Below are 22,225 nucleotides of genomic sequence, written 5' to 3' on the forward strand. Positions count from 1 at the left end.
GAGTAGTAGTAAAAGTATTGGAAATTGGAAATACTCAAGTCAAGTACAAATACCTCAAAGTACCTAAGTAAATGTACTTAGTTACTATATCTCATAGCCTTTGAGTACTTTTTCCACCTCTGCATGTAAATAGTGTCTTTGATGAGGGACTTACATTGGTGACGCACACCTCCATGTTGTTCAGGAGGTCAGTCAGGACAGCGGGGGGCAGCAGAGTCAGTCAAACCCTACAGCAGTGAAAGAGAAAAGTCATTCAGTATAATTCATTATTACTATTATCCAAGCCCCCAGAGTTGCTGAGAAACATTGAAGCTGCCACCCCAGTGGCCAAAGCTGGAACTGCAGGCGGGGAGAAATACATGCACGCGCAAAACATACTGACAGATATTTATACATATAAATATGTAAACATATTATACATACATACATATGCATTTACATATAAATATGCATCTCGAGTGTATTTAATTAATATCTCGTGTTCAATCCTTGACACACGGGCTGCCGTAGAACGCAAAAAGGACACTAGTGCGCATGCTCATAACTCTATGGGGAGTCAAAATCGAACCAATCATTCTACTTCCGGCAGGTTTCCGGGTGCTTCAAAACGCCACTGAGCACATTCATTGAAATGATAGCTGGGGGCGGGGCAATCCGCCCTCTAGTTAGATTATACCTCTATGCTATTATCATTATTAATTATTATTATCAATCGTTATCATTATTATTGTTATCATCACTTAGAACACAATCAATACTTAATACTATTACTTAGCTTAGAGCTTTATTCCAACGATAGAATCAAGGATAACGTCACAGAACATGTATACATGGAATTTCACTGGTTGTGATGTGCGTGTGTGCGTGCATGCGTGTTTTGCTACTAACATGGTGGTCGGGGCCTCGAGTACATTTTGAATACCAGACTTTTATTTGTAAAAGAGTATTTTTTTACATTGCAGTATTGATAATTTTACTTAAGTAAAGAAAAATGGAGTATTTTTTCCACCACTGGTTAGCATTAGCAACATGCTTTGGGCGTAGTGGTTTCACAACAACACTAAACTGACTGAATTGTCTTTGCTTCAGGATCACAGTAGGACTCCAATAAGAGAATGTCTCATTAGCTCTGATGTGTTATGGACATAATCTACAATAAATGATGTGTTTTTCATACCCAGTAGTTCTTCACAGCTTGTTCTCAGCAACCCCAACAAAACCACCTGGAAGGAAGTGAAAATTACAGGACAGGAAGTCGTTCCTGAATATATATATGTATTGCGCCCTCCGGCGGTAACAACATGCTACGACACCTCTAAGGTTTCCACAGCAGTGGTCATACTCAAATGTTTTACTTAAGTAAAAGTATCAATACTGCAATGTAGAATGACTCTGTTACAAGTAAAAGTCCCGAATTAAAAATGTACTTGAATAAAAGTTCAGGCATCATAATGTACTAAATGTTTAAAAATAGCCGATCTACAAGCTCGCAACGAGTCGCTTTGCGAGCTCGTAGATCGGCTATTTTCAAATAGCCTGGGTATAAGACAGGGCTAAAGTGGTTAATGTATGTTTTATAATGTAATAACTTATATCTGCAAAGTAACTAAAGTTTTCAAATAACCGTAGTGGAGTAAAAGTACAATATTTGCCTCTGAGATGTAGTGGAGTAGTAAGTAAAAGTATTGAAAATTTGGAATACTCCAGTAAAGTAAAAAATACCTCAAAATTGGACTTTAATTGAGTAAATGTACTTAGTTCATTTAGACTCATAACAATGATAGAATGACTCATAACAATGATAAGATGATACATTCTGATTATAGATAGAGCTTTAACTAAAGGTAGGGTAAGTGATGTGTTTGTTCAGTCACAGGAGTCTCCCATGTCTCTCCAGCTCTTTATTAAACAGAAAATATAACGGTGACAAATTCAGCCAATCAGGAGAGAGTACCCATTTATCAGCTTCATTTGTATAGTGTTCCAGTTCCCATAGTGTTCCAGTTCCCATAGTGTTCCAGTTCCCATTCTGTCTTCTCATTTCTTTGTGTCATCACCTCTTTAAGCTATATCCTGTCTGAGTTCTCCATCCTTATTGGATACAATAGGTATCGCGACCTGAAAATGCAGTTTCTGTTCATTAAAGAGGTGGAGAGACATGGAGACTCCTGTTACTGAACAAACACTCTAAAACAATGATTACGATCAGAATATAGAGCCATTTAACACTTATTTAACTAAAGAAAATAGATTTATAACCAAAAGTTATTACGCAACGCCAATTACGCACAGAGCTTATAAGTATACATCTGGATACAGTGTCTTCATATACATTCAGATTGAAGTGGTCTTTAAAGATGAATTAAAGTTAAAGCTCTATATTGCGATACATACAAAAGGATGATTCCTGTGTAATAATTCAATGTGGGAGTTAATATAAATGCCAACACAATGAGAGGGCACAGCAGGGAATCGAACCCCATCCCAGTAAAACCAGGAGCTCCATGCCTGCGCCTTTGTTTTGTTTTGTGTTTTTTTTTTCTTTTTCCTTTTTTTGAACGCGAACGAACGCAATACAAAACCACTGGCAGCAGCAAAAGGAATAAAAACATGGTTCCTACCTTGAACGCCAATCTTCATAGAAGCAGCTCTTCACTGCAGCAGCAGCATAGTTCTTACCTTGAACCCCAGTCTTCACTGCATAGAAGCAGCTCTTCAACTGCAGCAGCAGCATAGTTCTTACCTTCAACCCCAGTCTTCACTGCATAGGAGCAGCTCTTCACAGCAGCAGCATAGCTCTTACCTTATGTCTTCTTCTCATTGACTTTTCTTCTTTGACTTTATATCCTGAAAAGACAGAGGGGGGAAAAAAGTGTTCAGTTGTGTCGGCCTACATCATAGATATAGAAACTTAGATACCTCATTGGTCTCTGCAGTTCATTGGAGCGTCCTTTATCGCGGCCGCCATTTTAGAGGCGGCACACTTCCTGAGTACTGGTCAAACAAAGCACATCTTTTCCAGGACTTGTCAGAATCTAGTTGTATAAAAATATCCTGTTATATTTGTATACAACTACATTCTGCCAAGCCCCGGAAAAGACACGCTGTGATTGGCCAGTAGTCAGGAAGTGTGCCTTCTCCAAAATGGCGCCCGAGACACAGACGCCCCCAGAGCCGGAGGAGGCGTCTACCTTTATATGTCTATGGCCTACATGACCATGGTCACATTTAGGAAAACATGTATGCGCCCTTGTGGATGTAGCTTTGTCAGCCCCACCCACACTTCTAATTAAGAGGTAACCAAATGGACCCTTACCGGTCTAACTCTGAGAGTGTACACATTTTGACCAAATGGACCCTTACCGGTCTAACTCTGAGATGAACCCTTGCATTGGTTAACTGGTCTGAAAAGGAACCAAATGGACCCTAACAGGTCCATTTGGTTCCAGTTGTACACTGTCAGAGTTGAAATGTAAAAGTTTAAGTCATATTGGTTTAGATGACACTATGAGCCATTGGAACAGAGTGTAGAATGAAAGTTGACAGACTAGTTCCCCAAACTGAATTATTTTAAACAAAGCTGTTAAATGTTGCTGGTTAATATTAATGTTTAGTTACCTGCTTGCAAGTGTGGAGCGCTGCTGGAGTTCCATCTGAAATGAACCAAACCCACACCTGGAGTTTCTGTCTCACACCTGAGCTCTATTTATACCTAATCAATCACTGCTCATCACTCACACACACACACACACACACACACACACACACACACACACACACACACACACACACACACACACACACACACACACACACACACACACACACACACACACACACACAGTTTTTTTTCTCTGCATGGTGTTTTGCTTGTCTAGGTGTTTGAATGTTTATGGAGCACAATGGAAACAAGCCTCTGGCTTTTCTGCTATGAATCCATTTGGTTGTTGATGAAAAACTAGATACATTTTTGGTGCTCTCTACACGGTCCAAAGGTCCACATAAGTATTTTAAAGAATCTTTGGGGGAACAACATTGTTAAACACAAATATGGGGTCCCCCTGGCAAAGCATCTTTTTGACATGAAAATGTTATAGAACCACATTTGCAAATAGTGTTGTGTGTAATAAATTAATTAGCTTAAACTTATTGTACCATCCCAGGTTTGAACCAAGGATCTCCTGCACGGAGAAATATATCACTGCTGCGAATTTTAACCACTTCACCAATAACACAGTCTGAAACTAAATGGGAGATATGGTATTTTTCAATTATGTGAAAGCTTTACTTACTTGTTACTTTGTAGATATAAATGATTACATTATAAAACATACATTAACCACTTTAGCCCTTCTTTATAACTAGGCTATTTGAAAATAGCAGATCTACAAGCTCACAACGTGTCGCACCACGACGCGTTGTGAGCTTGCCATCTCCTCATTTAGTGTCACCGATATGCCATAATACTGATGATGCCACAAATCCACAATGCTTTAGTGGCATGCACTAAAGCAGTGGTTTTCAACCTTTTTCATGACAAGGACCCCTAAATTGATATACATTTGGCCGCGGACCCCCATCTAAACATGTTTTGTGCCAGGGACCCCCAGAAGCAAATGTTTGAGTTAAAAATGTCCGCTTTAAAAAAATATATATATTTAAAGATATGCAAACATTTTCAAGATTTTTCAAAAATAGCAGATATACAAGCTCACTCGGTGCCGCGCTATGAGCTTGTAGATCTGCTATTTTTGAATAGCCAAGGCTAAGTGGTTCAAATGATTGTGACACTGTGTTAACTCATTTCGCTGGGGACCCCCTGATACCCCCCCCAAGGACCACTTGTGGTCCCCGGACCACTGGTTGAGAACCACAGCACTAAAGCATTGTGAGCTTGTAGATCGGCAATTTTCAAATGGCCGGAATGTATATAGGGCTGAAGTGGTTAATGTATAATAATAATCAAAATCTACTAACGTAAATAGTTTTCAAATAATTGTAGTGGAGTAAAAGTACAATATTTGACTCTGAGATGTAATGGAGTAGAAGTAAAAGTATACTGAACATTGGAAATACTTCAGTTAAGTAGAAGTACCTCAAAATTGTACTTAAGTACAGTTCTTGAGTAAATGTACTTAGTTACTTTACACCACTGGCATCGGCCTTCGATCACCTTCACTCACTTTCAGTCTCAGGCTGTTCTCCCCAAATGTTCCCCTGTTCATGTCTGAAACGCGCACACGCACGCACACGCACACACACACACACACACACACACACACACACACACACACACACACACACACACACACACACACACACACACACACACACACACACACACAGAGTGTGGACCATCTGCAGACAGTAAATTATGTGATTAGCAGCTAACATAATGGCCAGACAGAGAGTGTGTGTGTGTGTGTGTGTGTGTGTGTGTGTGTGTGTGTGTGTGTGTGTGTGTGTGTGTGTGTGTGTGTGTGTGTGTGTGGCATGTCAAGGTCATTGTACTCAGCAAATAAAAAAAAAGTGATTCCACTCTGCTCATCAGCTGCAATGCACACATAATATCTACACATATTCTAGATAAATAAAAAACATATATTTGTTTTTTTCTTCTCTTATAATCCATTAGTATTGAAACATGAAGTTTTCGTTATATTGTTGTATGAACAGTTGTTTTTCCACATGGGCGCTATTATTATATTGATTCATATAGAGCACCGAAGTCTGACGTCACTGCCGCTAGAGGGCGCTGTTCCGCTGGTTAGTGGCTTTATTGTTTGTGATGATATCCCCATAGGGGAATCTTAGATCACATCATATAAAAACTGTGTTCCAAAAATAAACACACCACCCCGGCATTTCTGTCAGGGGGGTGGCTCTGCATCGTTTAGGATATTCATTCATATTTGATACAGCCTGTTTCTAGAGAGAATTGAATTAATTCTGCCCTAAAAGTCTTAATGTCTGTCTACCTGTATCCCTTTTATTCCCATAATCTTTCCGCTGCACCCGCCGAGTTTGTAGTTGGTCTGTATCTATATATGCACATGACCATATATGGGCAAAACATAAGTTTTATTGGTTTGGGTATCAGGTCGGGATACCATCTTTATCCAATTAGGAGAGAGAACTTGCACAGGACAGCGTGAATATGTGAAATTGGCAGTGATGACATAAATAAATGAGCAGACAAAAGGGAAACTGGAACACTATAAAAATAAAAATGAAATTCGGCAACCCACCTGAAAATGTATCTATGTTTATTGAACTCACAACCAGATAGGAAATCTAATTTATCGGAACAAGATGTTCCATAATCCATACCATACTTGATTAATTGAATTGAATCCATACTTGATTAATTGAATACACAGGACCACAATGGAAACTTTTTGTGTTATCCCTCTAGCAGTTTTGTATAACCGTACCTCTTTGTACCCTTTTCAAATTGTTAATAACGTATTCAATCAATCAATACCGTATCAGTCTAGGAAGATAGTCATTATCATTGTGTATCGTGATAAACCGGCCAAACCTCAACCCCTTCTTCACTCCCTCCATTGGCTTCCATGCACTTTTACATTTAATCATTGTCATACACAGGGGAAACCTTTGCCCCCCAAATGGGGCAGAGGTTTCAGTGCGATCACAGCCCATTGACTTTCATCATGAGATTAAAGTTCAATATATAACAAGTGGAAAATGTGGGATAAAAAGTGTTAGTCTTTGTTGGAAAAAAAAAGCATAGCACAACTACATTTGACAAAAAAGGTTAATTAAAAATTAAAAGTAAATAAAAACGGCTTTACAAAAAAAGGGGGGACCTTATACTTTGTGTTTCGTTCATGCTCAGATTATGTCGGCCTCTGCACACCGTCTAAGACGCCAGTCTCGGATGATGTAGGTCTCTTCAACCCTGCTTTTTGTATGGGTATCTCGTATTTAGTCGTTATCGTAATGTCAGAACCAACGGTTAGGTCAAACCCTCTTCAACATTTCAAAACTCTCTAAGATCATTACTGAACATGTACTAAACTAACTAACTCAAATCATAGTCTTTGTCAATAGTTCCTACACAAGCCTTTTGGGTGGGGGGAAAAAAAAAGTTTGAACTGAATATATTTTTAATTTTAAAAGAATATGTTTTTATTGCACAATGCTTCTAAAAGTGTTGAATCTCGCCCCTCTAAATTACAATAGAAAGTGAAACTAAGACTAAAACTAAAACTGAAATGAAACTATAACCAAGCCTTGAAAAAAGAGAAAAGAAACTAGTAAACCCACTTAAAAAAAGATTTAAGTCAAAACTAAATAGAAATAAAAACTAATAATTCTAAACTATATTAGATTCCTAGCCGGACTAGGTTGTATTATCTCCCCTCATTTCTTTACGGGCATCTTGTACATCAGTGCTTCTCAAAGTCGGGTCCAGGTAGACCCCTAGGGTTCTTTGAGTGGGTTCAAACTTCCAAATGGACCCAATAACTCTCTGTAACACTGAGAGTTATTGGGGAGCGGGGGTCCTTGAAATGAAAACGTTTGAGAACCACTGTTGTACATGTCCTGACGTTCCACGCTCAAGATGTCCCTATGTTTGAGAGAAGGGGGGGGGGGGGGGGAGGGTTTGGGGCTCTGCGGCTTCCGTGACCTCACGGTTTTCATCACGCAACTTCATACTTCTCGGAGGAGAACCTCCTCTACCAGGGTTGGAGTCTGTCTTTCTGTTTGTCTACGTTTGTTTTTTAGCAAATAGATGTTTCTGTTGTTGTTTCGTATGGGTCGGGGTTTGCTATAGCCCCAAACACCAAAACCATCCACCATTTATCGTCTTGGTTTCTGGCGTATTTTTGCAGTCGGTTTGTTGGTCCCCTCCCCTAACCCTGTTTGTCCTCCGGGTGGTAACGGGTCACACGGTCTTAACCCACGTGAGGCCAGGTCAAATCAAACAGGGTTCGGGTCGTGTACAAGCTGCCTCGGCGCGACAAGCCCAACCAACTCCTGCCGCTGTGCATGGAAAAAGCTGCGGCCAACGCAAGCATTCCATGCCAGCGGCGCGAGACAGACCCCAGGCGCACCAGGGAAGAAACAGATTATGGGCCCCTTAGATAACTGGGCATTCATTTAGTGGGCCCCCATGTTTTGTCCTCACTGGCACTGTTTAGTAGTTGTTGGTTCCCCCAAGACAAGAACAAAGTAAAGTACTCTTTCTTTACAATGACAGTCTGAGGTTGCTATTAGACGGGGCATGTCAGCATCCATGCTCAAACGTCTAATGATGTGTACAAAATCTCTGAATTCTCCATCGCAGTGGTTCTCAAGATAGTTTGTTGAGGGAGTAAAAAAGAGATTGAGAACCACTGCTCCAGTGGGTTTGCGCGTTACGTCGCGCTGCACTTCTTGTTTTGTAAAGAAGTTGAGGGCAGAGAATCATGGTTGGTAAAAGTACTGTGGTGTCACTAAAGCTACATAGCATAGCAGCCTATTCCTATGCCGACTAGTTATCGTTGTGTAGTCCTATGATCAACGTGTCCTGTGAAGATTCACACGACTTCTCACGGCTAAAACAGCCGTTCTTTCATCGAGGCGCGAGCCGAGCGATCCACATTACATGCTCCACCAGTCTGTCGCACTTTCAGAGTTTCCGCCGTAGCTGTCGCTGCTGTAGTAGTTTCCGCGCTTTCCTCCTCCGTGGCCGGCGGTGTTTCGCCCGCCGCCGCCACGGCCTCCGCCACCGCCACCGTAGGAGCCGGGACCGGCGGACGACGTCTGGCGGAAGTCTTTGGCCCCAAAGCCGCCAAACCTTTTGGAGCGGCCGCGGTTGTTTGACTTGTGCTGGTGCTCGAAGGCCGAACTCTCCAGCCATTTGGGGACCTCCTGCTTGGCCTCTTGCAGGATGTCCAGCAGGTCCTTGGTGATGTTGCTGTTCCTGTCGTTAAAGAACGACGTGGCCTGGCCCAGGTTGCCGACACGTCCCGTACGTCCGATGCGGTGGACGTACTCCTCGATGTCGCTGGGCAGGTCATAGTTGATTACGTGCTTCACGTTGGAAATGTCCAGACCCCTGGCCGCCACGGCCGTGGCCACCAGGATGGGACAGCGTCCTGTGCGAAAGTCATGCAGAGCCTCCTCCCGGTCCTTCTGGGATCGGTCCCCATGGATGCTGGTGCATTCGTAGCCCTCACGGTACAGGAAATCCTCCAGCTGGTCCGCCTTGCTCTTGGTTTCCACGAACACCAACGTCAGAGAGTCTTTGGCCGTGGCGTTTAGAAGGTCCAGGAGGAAGGACCTCTTGTCGCTTTCCTCCACCCACTCCACCTTCTGGGTGATGTTTTCGGAAGTGGAGCCGACGCGCCCCACGGCCAGGAAAATGTAGTCCTCCAGGAAGTCACGCGCAAGGATCTGGATCTCCTTAGGGAAGGTGGCGCTGAACATCATGGTCTGGCGTTGGCCTTTAGGCGGCATTGTATCCTGCTCCACGATGCGTCGGATCTGTGGCTCAAAGCCCATGTCCAGCATCCTGTCAGCCTCGTCGAGCACCAGGTAGTGACAGTTCTCCAGGCCGATCTTGCCCCTCTCCATCATCTCCACCAGACGACCGGGCGTAGCCACCAGCAAATGGCAGCCCTTCTCCAGTTCCCGGATCTGCGTCGCAAAATCGGCGCCGCCGTACACCACGCGGGGCTGTACGCGGGAGCGATAGGAGAACTTCCTGGCCTCTTCGTGGATCTGCAGGGCCAGCTCTCTGGTGGGAGCAAGCACCAGGGAGAGGGGGTACTGCTTCCGCTGTCTGCCGAACCGGCCGTTCTCCTGGCGTCTCGCGGCGTCTCCGGGGCCCTCGGTGAAGATGTGACTCAGCACCGGCAGCAGGAAGGCGGCGGTCTTACCGGAGCCGGTCTGGGCACAAGCCATCAGGTCTCTCTTGTTCTTGATGATGGGGATGGCGTGTTTCTGCACCGGCGTGGGCCGAGTGTAGCGTGTCAGGTTGATGTTGCTCATGAGGATCTCCCCCATCTCCGCGTCCTGGAAACTCTCGATGTGCGGCGGGCAGTCGTTTCCGGTGGCGTCGACCGGGATGTCGTCGTATTTCTCAAAGTTGATCCCGGTGTTGCCCCCGGAGAACAGCTCGTGCTCCAGGCGCTCGTTGGGGGGAAGGGGTTTGGACCAAAGCTCCTCGTCTTCCACCCAGCCGCTGTTTCCTCCTCCTCCTCCACCGCTCCAGCCCCAGTGGTCATTCTTCCCTCTTTTGCCCGCTCCGCGGTCATTGGCGAAGGCAGGCTTGTTGCCTCCCCTATCGTTTCGTCCCCCAAAGCTGTCCCTGGGAGGAGGTCCTCCCCCTCCTCCCCACGCACCACCGTCTCCAAAGCTTCTGCGGTCGTTGCGAGGGGCCGGTCCGCGACCTTCGAAGCCCCCGTTGGTGCGGCCGTCGTTTGAACGGCCGTTGTTGCCGTACCCTCCGTCCCACCCGGGCGAGTCGTGGTTGGAAGCTTCCTTGTTCCTCAGGTGGGGCGGAATGTAGCGCCTGTCCGTGCCCGGTCCCGCGGCCAAGTTCGAGTCCCGGGGAGCAAGCTGCTGCTTATCGACCATGCTCATAATTTAACGAGAATCACCTGGGTAATTACTAACTGTTAGCACTCTGAGAAGAGCGTAAATGCACTCATTTAGAGAAAGATCTTCATATTTATATAATATATAATATGTACATGACTGATGTCATAGTCCTGACATCAAAAATTACTTACATCATATCACTTTTTTTCACGGCAGTCTATTGGCTGACGGTAAGTGGTCAGATGGGTGGGCCGCAAACACTTCTTGAGATTTTCTCATCCGGAAACGATGGAGAATCAGTCATGGATGACAGACATCATACACAGGCTTCAAAGTATATTTTCCATAGTTTTATCAACAAATGCAATGGATTGCTTTTCACGACATGAAACACACTCTCACATTTACATGTCAATACTTTTTGTTACTGACCTATTTTGGAGCAATTGCGAGTAAAACAATTAAAGCCCATCAAAGTCTGGTCAAATCTCCATTGCAATCAATGGCGTGCTAATCCTACTGCAGCCAGCAATGGTGACACCTGCCAGGCCATTACTGAGAACTGCAAGGAATGTGGCACTTCCTTATTGGCTTTATTGTTTTTTTTTAATTGTTTTCCAGACGGATGCTTGCCGTCTGGTTCCAGCTTATCTGTCTTTAGACTTGACAAATATTAACCCTTTAAGACCGTGAACGCATCTGTGTCAATTTAGATTTCTTTGGCTAGTAACACATTGAGTGCCATAAACGTGTTTGCAATTATTATTATTTTTTTCCCCACAAGGGGCACTCTAACACAATTTAGGAATCATCCTAGGTCCCTGTAAAATGTAATGGATGGATGTGACAGGGACCCAAAAAATCACACCCAGTGTGAGTAAGCGGTGTCTACTCTGTTTGATGAGTGTGTGCTGTCATTCAGGCGGTACAAATCTATTTGATGTGTGGGCGCTGGCATTCAGACGGTACTACTCTATTTGATGTGTTGGTGCTGGTATTGAGGCGGTACTAGAAGAGTATTTGTACAGTTCTTGTCAACTTTTAAGTATATTTACTCATTTTAACTGTGTTCAAGTATTTTTTACTCATTTTAACTACGTTTAAGTATTTTTACACATTTTCACCTTTAAGTATTTTTACTCATTTGAGTACTACTGAGTATTTTTACTCAATTTAAGTACTCTTAAGTATTGTTACTCAATGTATTTACTTTAAAGTATTTTTAGTCACTTTATTTACTTTAAAGTATTTTTTACAAATTTCTACAACTTTTAAGTATTTTTACTCTTTTTATCAACTTTTAAATATTTTTACTCATTTTGAGTACTTTTGAGTATTTTTACTCATTATAAGTACTCTTAGGTATTTTTACTCAAGGTATTTACTTTTAAATATTTTTACTCTATTTACTTTTAATAATTTTTACTCACATTGCAGATCGGTCGTTTTTGTGTGTGTGTGTGTGTGTGTGTGTGTGTGTGTGTGTGTGTGTGTGTGTGTGTGTGTGTGTGTGTGTGTGTGTGTACACGTGCGCACCAGCCTGTGTGTGTGCGTGTCTTTACGTGGCGCATGTGTTGCACTGTGTGTGCTGCAGCTGCTTATGCCGTGCTCGGACGGACGGACACGCAAACACACACGGTCAAATGTAGAGCGGCTGGCACCGCTAAAAACCGTCCTCTCCAATGATGGGATCTGGAGAAAAAGGTCCATATCTCCATATCTTTTTACAGTGGTGAAAACAAGCCATTTTCGACGGGCGATCACTCTGCGATGGAGGATCGCGTTATAAATATTATTGTTCCAGTTGTTAGACGGGACCCTCGACCATCGCGCAGACACCCTTAGTTTACATCCGGATCCTCGTCGTGGGGTCTACAGCTCTAAACAGATCAGTGTAAACGGTAAGAACGGTGGCACTGGATGTACCCTGTTTTAAAAACCCTCTGGCACTTGATGTAGCAGAGATACAAGCTCATAGCACAGCACTCGGTGCTGTGCTATGAGCTTGTATATCTGCTATTTTTTTAATAGCCAAAGAAATCTAAATTGACACAGATGCGTTCCCAGGTCTTAATGGATTAAACTTGATTTTATGACCTTAATAATCATTGTCATAAATACTTGCTATGCTTTCAGTGGAAGTACTGACCATGGAAATGCGTTCTTTTTGTTGAATTAAGGTCCCATTACTTTTTAAATTGATGATCACGTGGGCTAATGCTTCTAGGGATTCTACTGGCTCTACTGAGTGAAGACCCGCCCTCGCTGGCCTTCCAGCCAATAACATCCGTTTCCGGTTGCGGGCCCAATCTATAGTGAAAATAGCAGATCTGCAAGCTCACAACGCGTCGCTTCGCACCACGTTGAAAGCTTGCAGATCTGCTATCTTTTACTACCTCTTAAACACGTGTGTTCTTCTCATTTAGGGAATTATTTGATATTTTATTTTATTTTATAGGTCAGTGGTTCTCAAACATGTTCATGTAAAGGACCCCAAATTGTATTTTCCCGCAGACCCCCATTTATAAAAAAAATCACACCCTGTGTGAAGTGGGCGGTGTCTTGCTAGCTAATCACAATACTGAATGGAGTCAACCAATCATGTACAAAAGATAAATACATTTATTGAAACACTCTTTATGATGGACGAAACCATAACTTGAAAAAAACTAATTTATGGTTTTCTTTCAAGTTAATGGTTTCTTATATGTGATTGGGCTATGCACATGTGTCATGTGACACTGGCCAATCACAGTCCTGAATAGATTGTGATTGGCCAATCACGGTGCAGGATAATTGTACAAATTTCCAAACCTCACTTATAGGGGCGGTTTCACAGCGCAGGATATTTGTACATTTTTCCAAACCTCACTTATAGGGGCGGTTTCACCGCCCAAAAGTGGTTGCCCTTCCGACCATCCAAAGCAATTGAGCGTAGTCCAGACAGACAAGCTCATTTTAGTACTCACTGAACACTTAGCCTGGAAACCAGACAAATCTGCCTGTGCAAAAAATTTGGCAGATATGGATGATTGGATTTCCCTGCAACCGAACTTGTGGGGCACCAATCAGGGCCCAGTATGCACATATGGGGGGGGGGGGGGATTTATCACCAAAGGCACTTTTTTTATTTGCCCCTTGGAAATGCAGGTTCCACACAGAGATTCCAAGCCCCCTTCTATGCCGCCGAGGTATGCTCCAGACATACTGACACGCAGAGATTTGGTGACTCATTTATATATAATAAACAAAAACATGGCTTAAAAAATAAAATAAAAACATATATATTTTTTCTCCTTTAAGCACTTAAATCCTATAGCCTACTTGGTCGACCGTAGTCGGTACAACAACATCAACGCTTGAATGACCCGAGAACCTCTCTAAGGTCTCAACATTCACCAGGGTTGAGGGTTTGATTCCAGAAACACCACCACCCACCACCCACCCACCCTCTCGGTCAGAAGAACTTGACCCCCTTCGCCTCCTCCATGGTGATGAGCTCCGCCTTGCCCTGCGCCTCCAGGGCCTGCAGCGCCCGCAGCAGCGTGCGCTCCTCCAGGCCGTAGAACTCCTGGCCCGCGGCGTGCTCGCCGTGGGCCAGGTCGTAGAGCGTGAACACGCAGTCCGCCAGGCCGTTCCTGCACACCCACTGGTGCAGCAGCTTGGCCCACTCGCCCGGACGCCTCCACATCACCAGGCAGCGGGACTTGTTCCTGTCCAGCCACTCCAGGTTGCCCTTCCGCCGCAGCTCCTCCAGGACGACCCGCACGGCCTCCGTCGGGAGTTTCCGGTCGATCTTCTTGTTCCTGAACAGCGGGTTCTTCTCCTCCTGGACCACGTCCTCCTCCAGGAGGTCCAGGGTGTGGATCTTGTGGTGGCGGCAGTAGGACAGCACCAGAGAGCACCAGGCGGCCAGCTGCTTGTGGCGGGTGTCTGCGTTGGGCTGGAGAGTGAAGAACGGCGGGAAGCTGTACTGCCAGGGCCACTCGAAAGACATTACTGCTCCGACTGTTGTATCTCTCTCTCTCTCTCTCCCTCTCTGTCTCTCCTCTCTATCGTTCCTCCTCTCCTTCTGTCCTCCTCTCTGTCTCTCCCTCCCTCTCCTTCTCTCTGCCTCTCCTCTCTGTCTGTCTCTGTCTGTCTCTCTCTGTCTCTCCGTCTCTCTCTGTCTCTCCCTCCCTCTGTCTCTCCGTTTCCGCTCTTTCTCTGTCTATCTGTCTATCCTTCTCTCTCTCTCTCTCTCTCTCTCTCTCTCTCCACGGTCGAGGAAGATGGCCGCCCAGCCTAGAGGTTCAGATGGGGTTCTCTTCGTTACTACCGTCGCAAAAACCAAAGTCCTGAGACAACTTGTTGTGATTTGGCTTTATTATATTAAAATGTAATTTAATTTGATTGGATGTACACACACCACTGTGTTCCTCAACGACAGGTCCGGGGACCACCAGGGGTCCTTGTTGGGTATGTAACTCTGAGAGCGTACAAATGGAGTTATTTGATGGTATCAGATTGGGGGTCCGTGGTCTAATGTGTGTAAAAACGGCGGTATCCTTGAACTTAAACAACAGTTTAGCATCACTGAGCCAAATAAACTATAACAGAACCAATCCTCAATGGTTAATCTAACAGACCCTGTAAAGCTCCAAATGGACCCCTGGTGGGCCCCGGGACCAGACGTTGAGGAACCAGTGACTCAGACGTTAAAGTACATGTGGAACAATGACAGAGGAATGAACACCTTGAGGCACGGGGCACTAAACTAAACCTGTCAATCATAATAACGTATATGCCAACTTCGCCAGTGAATAATGTGATGTCATCAACATGATGTCATATTTACTTTCAAATACGGAGTTCCTCATGGCTGGGTTTACTGGCGTCTATAGGTTTACTGCCTATAGACGCCTTAACAGACGACGTCACACTGGATACGGGTCGGCAGCAAAAGAACCCCACCGCTCATAAGATGCAATGTAAAAGTGGTCACAGTCTCACGTGTAAAAATGCATCCCATCAAACTTTCAGATGCTGTTTTTCTCCCAGTATGGAGGAAGAATGCTTAGGATTTTTACTGTGATCTCTCGCTCTTGAAATATATAATCCTTGGTTTCTGTTGTGTGTAAACAATAATAACAATTCAAAGCAGTTGTCCTCCAAACCACACCTCCAGTGGGAGCGCTCTATGATCACGGCACCAGAACCTGCTTGGCTCACGCAGCTGCAGCCCATCAAGACTAATTTATGCTCCGTCCCACGAAGGTGTCGCGTGCAGAGAACGGCCGAGAATAGCAGACCTCCAAGCTCACAGCAGTCGCATCCGCGACGCGGTTGTGAGCTTGTATGTCAGCTGTTCTTGGTGCGCAATACCGTTGCGCGATGAAGTATATATGTCTCGCCAGGGCGCACCCCACTAGCCTACACACAGAGGAGGTTGAATGAACTGAAACCAGCGCACCCCAAAAGAGCAGGTTTGGGGATCTGTTGGGAATTGATTACATGAAACAGTCACCTGTGCGTCCAGTCTCAATGTTGGTAAACCAATAATTGGTCTATACCGACTCGACTCTCTCCGCAGTCAGTGTTGACAGATTGTGCGAGAGAAATAAGCAACCGGGTCTAGGAAAACAATCCCAAAAGACACGAGGCACTTTAAACTATTATGCATCGGCTAGTTCAAAATAGCAGATCTACAAGCTCACAACACATCGCATCGCGTTGTGAGCTTGTAGATCTGCTATTTTCAAAAACTCTTGCAATAAAATGTGGAATATTCTTAATATTTTTGAAACATTCTAACAGCACAAATTCTCCCTGTGGCACAAAACATTTTCATAAAAATATTTGAGAGCCACTAGTTTAAATAATAAACATTTTGCAAGCTAAACTAAATAAGCAACTACACTTTAGAAACAAGCCCAACAAACCACAACCCGCAATCAACCAATATGTACAAGCAATTTTACAGAAAAAAAGAAGCCCAAAGTCACTTATAATATGCCGACGTGGCAACACTGGCCGCGGTGCGGTGTTAAGGATATCTCTGAATAAGTTATCGTGTTAGAACTCGTATTTCTGTATCAGTGTGACCAGTTTGCAGTTGAAAGTATGAGCTTGGGGTCTATAGTGACCTGTGACCTGTGACCTGTGACATGGCCTTAGGTGTCACGGTTTGAGTCAGGGCAGGTTGTAGGACCCAAGTGTAGGATGAGGCAGAGGCTGAACAGGTGAGTTCAAAGGGTTTATTAACTCAAGGTAGGAATTACCTAAGAGCTGCACTCAAGATAGGATCATACATAACAGTTCAACAATGAACTAGCAACCAACCTTTGGGAACAGGGAGGTATAAATACACAAGGACTAACTAGACACAGGTGAACACAACTGGACAATCAACACTGGGACAGGCTGGGGGACTAAGAGGACAGAACTAGATACAGAACAGAACAAAGGCAAAAATTGTACTTTTACTCCACTACAATTATTTGAAAGCTTTAGTAACTAGTTACTTTGCAGATATAAATTATTACTATACTATCGGCCACATATATTATTATAAAACATACATTAACCACTTTAGCCTTATTTCATACATAGGCTATTTGAAAATCTACAAGCTCACAACGCGTCGCATCGCGATGCGTTGTGAGCTTGTAGATCGGCTATTTTCAAAGATTTTTGTACTTTTACTACTTTAAGTATATTTTGATGCCAATACTTTTGTACTTTTACTCAAGTACATTTTGAATTCCGGACTTTTACTTGTAACATAGTAGCCTACTTCTACATCGCAGTAATGATACTTTTACTTTTTAACATTTGAGTACTTTTTCCACCACTGCAGATAGAATGAAGTACACAAATAGAATGAAGACATATTGCGTGTCACATGGGATGTCAGCTGTAGTCAGTGGTGGAAAAAGTACTCACATTTTTTATATAAATACTTTGTTACAAGTACTATTAGTAAGTATATTGAAAGGTATTGTCAGCTACATTTTCAGGTAGGTGACAACATTTCAGCCAATCAGAGTACCCATTTATCAGCTTCATTTTTATAGCGTTCCAGTTCTAATTCTGTCTGCTCATTTCTATTAGTGTCATCACTTCCAATTACACTTGTTTAATCTGTATCCAGACTGAGTTCTCTATCCTGATTAGATTACACTGGTATCCTGACCTGAAAATGCATTTTCTGTTCAATAAAGAGCTGGAGAGACATGGAGACTCCTGTTACTGAACAAACACTCTACAGCAATGAATGGTACCTATGTTCCCCAGGTTATATGTTCCCCTCCCCCCCAAAAAAGGTTCTATGTTCCCCGGGTTCTATGTTCCCCGCTCAACCAAAAAAGGGTTCTATGTTCCCCACTCATCCAAAAAAAGGTTCTATGTTCCCCACTCAACCAAAAAAGGTTCTAAAAAAGGTTCTATGTTCCCCACTCAACCAAAAAAAGGTTCTATGATCCCCGCTCACCCAAAAATGCAGGAAATGGTGAGACATTTAAAGAGGTTTAAATACATGTATTTATACCCATTAGTTATTTGTAATTTTTCAGTTTTTAAAGTTTCAAAATATCATGTTTTGAAAACTTCTTTGACATGACTCAAAATCTATTTAGGGGTGTCACGATACATTAATTTTACGGTACATATTATACGATACACGATATTGGGCTCACAATATCGATACGATATTATTATCATTTTTACTATCATCAACATTGGCCATCATCTTCCGTTTCAAAGTGCTTAATTTATAAAGCATATAAAAAAAGTTACCTCCTCGGAGCACAGGTCTACGCCAGGTCAGGTACGTTATTGTGGCCTCCTGGTGGCGGTATAATAGGCCAATGTTAAAAGGGTGCCATTTCTTCCTAGGCCTTTCACGGCAATCGGACACTGCATTTATGATTTGTGGCATTTTGTTCCAAAAATGTGTTTTGCTAAATTAGACCTGCTGGTGGCGCTATAACAGGCCAATGTGAAATGGGTGGCATTTCTTCCTCGGCCTAGTGGGAATGTGCGTGTGAAATTTCACGGAAATTGCAAGCTGCGTTCATGATTCGAGGCATTTTGTTCAAAACGGACCAATCCTGCAAACTTTGGAAGCCAACCTTAGCCAATCAGGATGGAATATGGGAAATCGGACAGATCCGGGTTGATCACATGACTATAGAGATACTATGTACCGATTTGCATGACGTTTGGATAAAATCTGTAGGAGTAATGTCAAAAAATGGGTTTTGCACAAATTGGCCTCCTGGTGACACTATAACAGGCCCATGTGAAAAATTTGGGGCAGAGGTTCTGAAATGGTATCGAGGGAGTGTGTTTGCACAGTTTCGCAGCAAGCGGGCCAATGGTGCCGGAGATTAGCTGGTAACACACGGACAGGACACACACACAGACGGACGGACGAACGGACGGACAGGGGGTAAAACATACTCTCTCGCCATGCCTTTCTATATGACCATGATCACATGGTCATATCATATGACCATGATACTGACATGATACTGACATGATACTGACCATGATGCTGACATGACACATGATACTGACATGATACTGACCATGATACTGACATGTTACTGAACACGATACTGACATGATACTGACATGATACTGACCATGATACTGACATGATACTGACATGATACTGACATGTTACTGACCATGATACTGACATGATACCTCATGTTTAACCGCAATACAATCAGGGCCACAGAGATCTGCCTTCATACTGGAGGGCTGTCAGCCGTATCATTTACATGGGCTAGACCGTGTACATTTTTGATTTTGCCAAATTTGATAGGCATATCTTAATTTTTTTACTGGAATGTCTTCAATTTTAGTGTAGTTCTGGTGTTGTTTTGCTTTTGTTGTTGTTGTTGTTAATGATGCATGTTTTTTTATTGGCTATATCCCCCAACCCCCTTGCCTTTTTGACAGGCATTTCCTCTTGTCTGACAAGTTATTTTTTTCCCCCTACATTTTGGTGTAGGCCTTTTATGGTGTTTATTGCGAACGCGGACCAAGTGGAGCTTACTATGTAACCGTGCTCGGGTTGTGTGTGTGCTCGGGTTGTGTGTGTGCAGCCGCGCTCTCATTGGCTCGTGCCCCCATGTGACTCACGTGCGTGCACTGCCTGTATGCAGCCGCCAGAGTGCCTCAGAGTGCAGGAATTTAGACTATGCTCTGATTAAAATGCACAACAGCCTGCAACACACACACACACACACACATACACACACACACACACACACACACACACACACACACACACACACACACACACACACACACACACACACACACACACACACACACACACACACACAATGTCAATGTTCTCTCCCCATCATGGTGAAATAACACGGATTACAAGTCCGTAAATACACAATATTTTCGAGCTGCGTTCGCTTCCCGCGTTCGCGCGTCTTACTTGTATGATGTTAAAAAAGTTGATACTGTCATGATATGGGCATGATACTGACATGATACTGACCATGATACTACCATGATACTACCATGATACTGACATGATATTGACATGATAAAAAATTTGGGGCAGAGGTTCTGAATTGGTATCGAGGGAGTGTGTTTGCACAGTTTCGCAGCAAGCGGGCCAATGGTGCCGGAGATTAGCTGGTAACACACGGACAGGACACACACACAGACGGACGAACGGACGGACGGACAGGGGGTAAAACATACTCTCTCGCCATGCCTTTCTATATGACCATGATCACATGGTCATATCATATGACCATGATACTGACATGATACTGACATGATACTGACCATGATGCTGACATGACACATGATACTGACATGATACTGACCATGATACTGACATGTTACTGAACACGATACTGACATGATACTGACCATGATACTGACATGATACTGTCATGATACCTCATGTTTAACCGCAATACAATCAGGGCCACAGAGATCTGCCTTCATACTGGAGGGCTGTCAGCCGTATCATTTACATGGGCTAGACCGTGTACATTTTTGATTTTGCCAAATTTGATAGGCATATCTTAATTTTTTTACTGGAATTTCTTCAATTTTAGTGTAGTTCTGGTGTTGTTTTGCTTTTGTTGTTGTTGTTGTTAATGATGCGTGTTTTTTTATTGGCTATATCCCCCAACCCCCTTGCCTTTTTGACAGGCATTTCCTCTTGTCTGACAAGGTTTTTTTTTTTTCCCTACATTTTGGTGTAGGCCTTTTATGGTGTTTATTGCGAACGCGGACCAAGTGGAGCTTACTATGTAACCGTGCTCGGGTTGTGTGTGTGCTCGGGTTGTGTGTGTGCAGCCGCGCTCTCATTGGCTCGTGCCCCCATGTGACTCACGTGCGTGCACTGCCTGTATGCAGCCGCCAGAGTGCGCCAGAGTGCAGGAATTTAGACTATGCTCTGATTAAAATGCACAACAGCCTGCAACACGCACGCACGCACGCACGCACGCACGCACACACACACACACACACACACACACACACACACACACACACACACACACACACACACACACACACACACACACACACACACACACACACACACACACACACACACACACAGTCAATGTTCTCTCCCCATCATGGTGAAATAACACGGATTACAAGTCCGTAAATACACAATATTTTCGAGCTGCGTTCGCTTCCCGCGTTCGCGCGTCTTACTTGTATGATGTTAAAAAAGTTGATACTGTCATGATATGGGCATGATACTGACATGATACTGACCATGATACTACCATGATACTACCATGATACTGACATGATATTGACATGATACTGACCATGATACTGACTAGGGGTGTCACGATACTCGATACGTATCGAAATGAAAATTACGTTCGATACAGTGTATCGAAATCAAAAGCCGTATCGCGATTCAAGGGTTAATTTAAAAAAATACTCCCGCGCATGCGCACATCCGATTGCACGTCCGGGTGAAGCCATGCTGCGAGCAGCTGTTGTGTTTTTCCGTGCATCGCGCATGCTTGCTTACGACGGGGGAAAAAAAAGACGACACGACAAACCCACACACACCACAGAGGAGTTTGGAGTAGACAGAGAGAGACACCGCTGTAGCGTTGCGTCTGTACTAGGCTACTACTTTACATTTCACCATGGCCACTGTTCCACTGCTTAAGCCAGCGATGGTAATGATGATACACAAACGGAGGAATTGGAAAACCCTCCCGCTTCCTTTAAGTCAAAAATCTGGCAATATTTTGGCTTCCCAGTGAATTATGAGGGCACCCGACGCGTTGTTGACAAAACGGCTACCGTTTGTTGATTATGCTCCACATTGATAGTTTCTCCGTCTTCTCTTTTTCCCCTCTACACCTATACCTCACGGCCAAACATCGCCGATCTACAAGCTCACAACGCCTCACAGCGCGAGGCGTTGTGAGCTTGTAGATCTGCTATTTTTGGCTAAAGTTCACCTCAGAAAAGGGATGGGGTTAAGGTAAAAAAAAAAAAACCTGTTGAAAACCCCTGGCTTAGCTTATTATTCACATTTCTTGTTTGTTAAAGCTCTTACCTGTTCAAACAATGTGAACATACTTTATGATGTTTAAGAACATGTAGCCAAATAACAGTTGTCTTTGGATCCTTTTTTCTTACATGTTCAACTTTGTATTTAGATTTT

The 22,225-nt window shown here is 43.7% G+C and overlaps 3 protein-coding genes across 3 annotated transcripts in view; all 3 read right to left on the reverse strand.

Annotated features, from left to right (window-relative positions):
• Window positions 1-22,225, reverse strand: part of LOC308075364 (C-type lectin domain family 4 member C-like) — a 598,318-nt gene that overhangs the window by 101,613 nt on the left and 474,480 nt on the right. The window lies entirely within an intron of this gene.
• Window positions 8,611-10,590, reverse strand: LOC308074060 (putative ATP-dependent RNA helicase an3; the record flags this gene model as incomplete). Its single annotated transcript, XM_080413398.1, has 1 exon — window positions 8,611-10,590. One exon carries the CDS (start codon window positions 10,588-10,590, stop codon window positions 8,611-8,613), a length of 1,980 nt encoding a protein of 659 aa, XP_080269524.1.
• LOC308074218 (vacuolar protein-sorting-associated protein 25-like) lies at window positions 14,012-14,551 on the reverse strand (the record flags this gene model as incomplete). Its single annotated transcript, XM_080413570.1, has 1 exon — window positions 14,012-14,551. The coding sequence occupies one exon, from the start codon at window positions 14,549-14,551 to the stop codon at window positions 14,012-14,014; it is 540 nt and encodes a 179-aa protein (XP_080269696.1).

Source organism: Gymnoscopelus braueri, assembly GCF_963280865.1.
Source record: "Gymnoscopelus braueri genome assembly, chromosome: 19".
Classification (NCBI taxonomy): Eukaryota; Metazoa; Chordata; class Actinopteri; order Myctophiformes; family Myctophidae; genus Gymnoscopelus; species Gymnoscopelus braueri.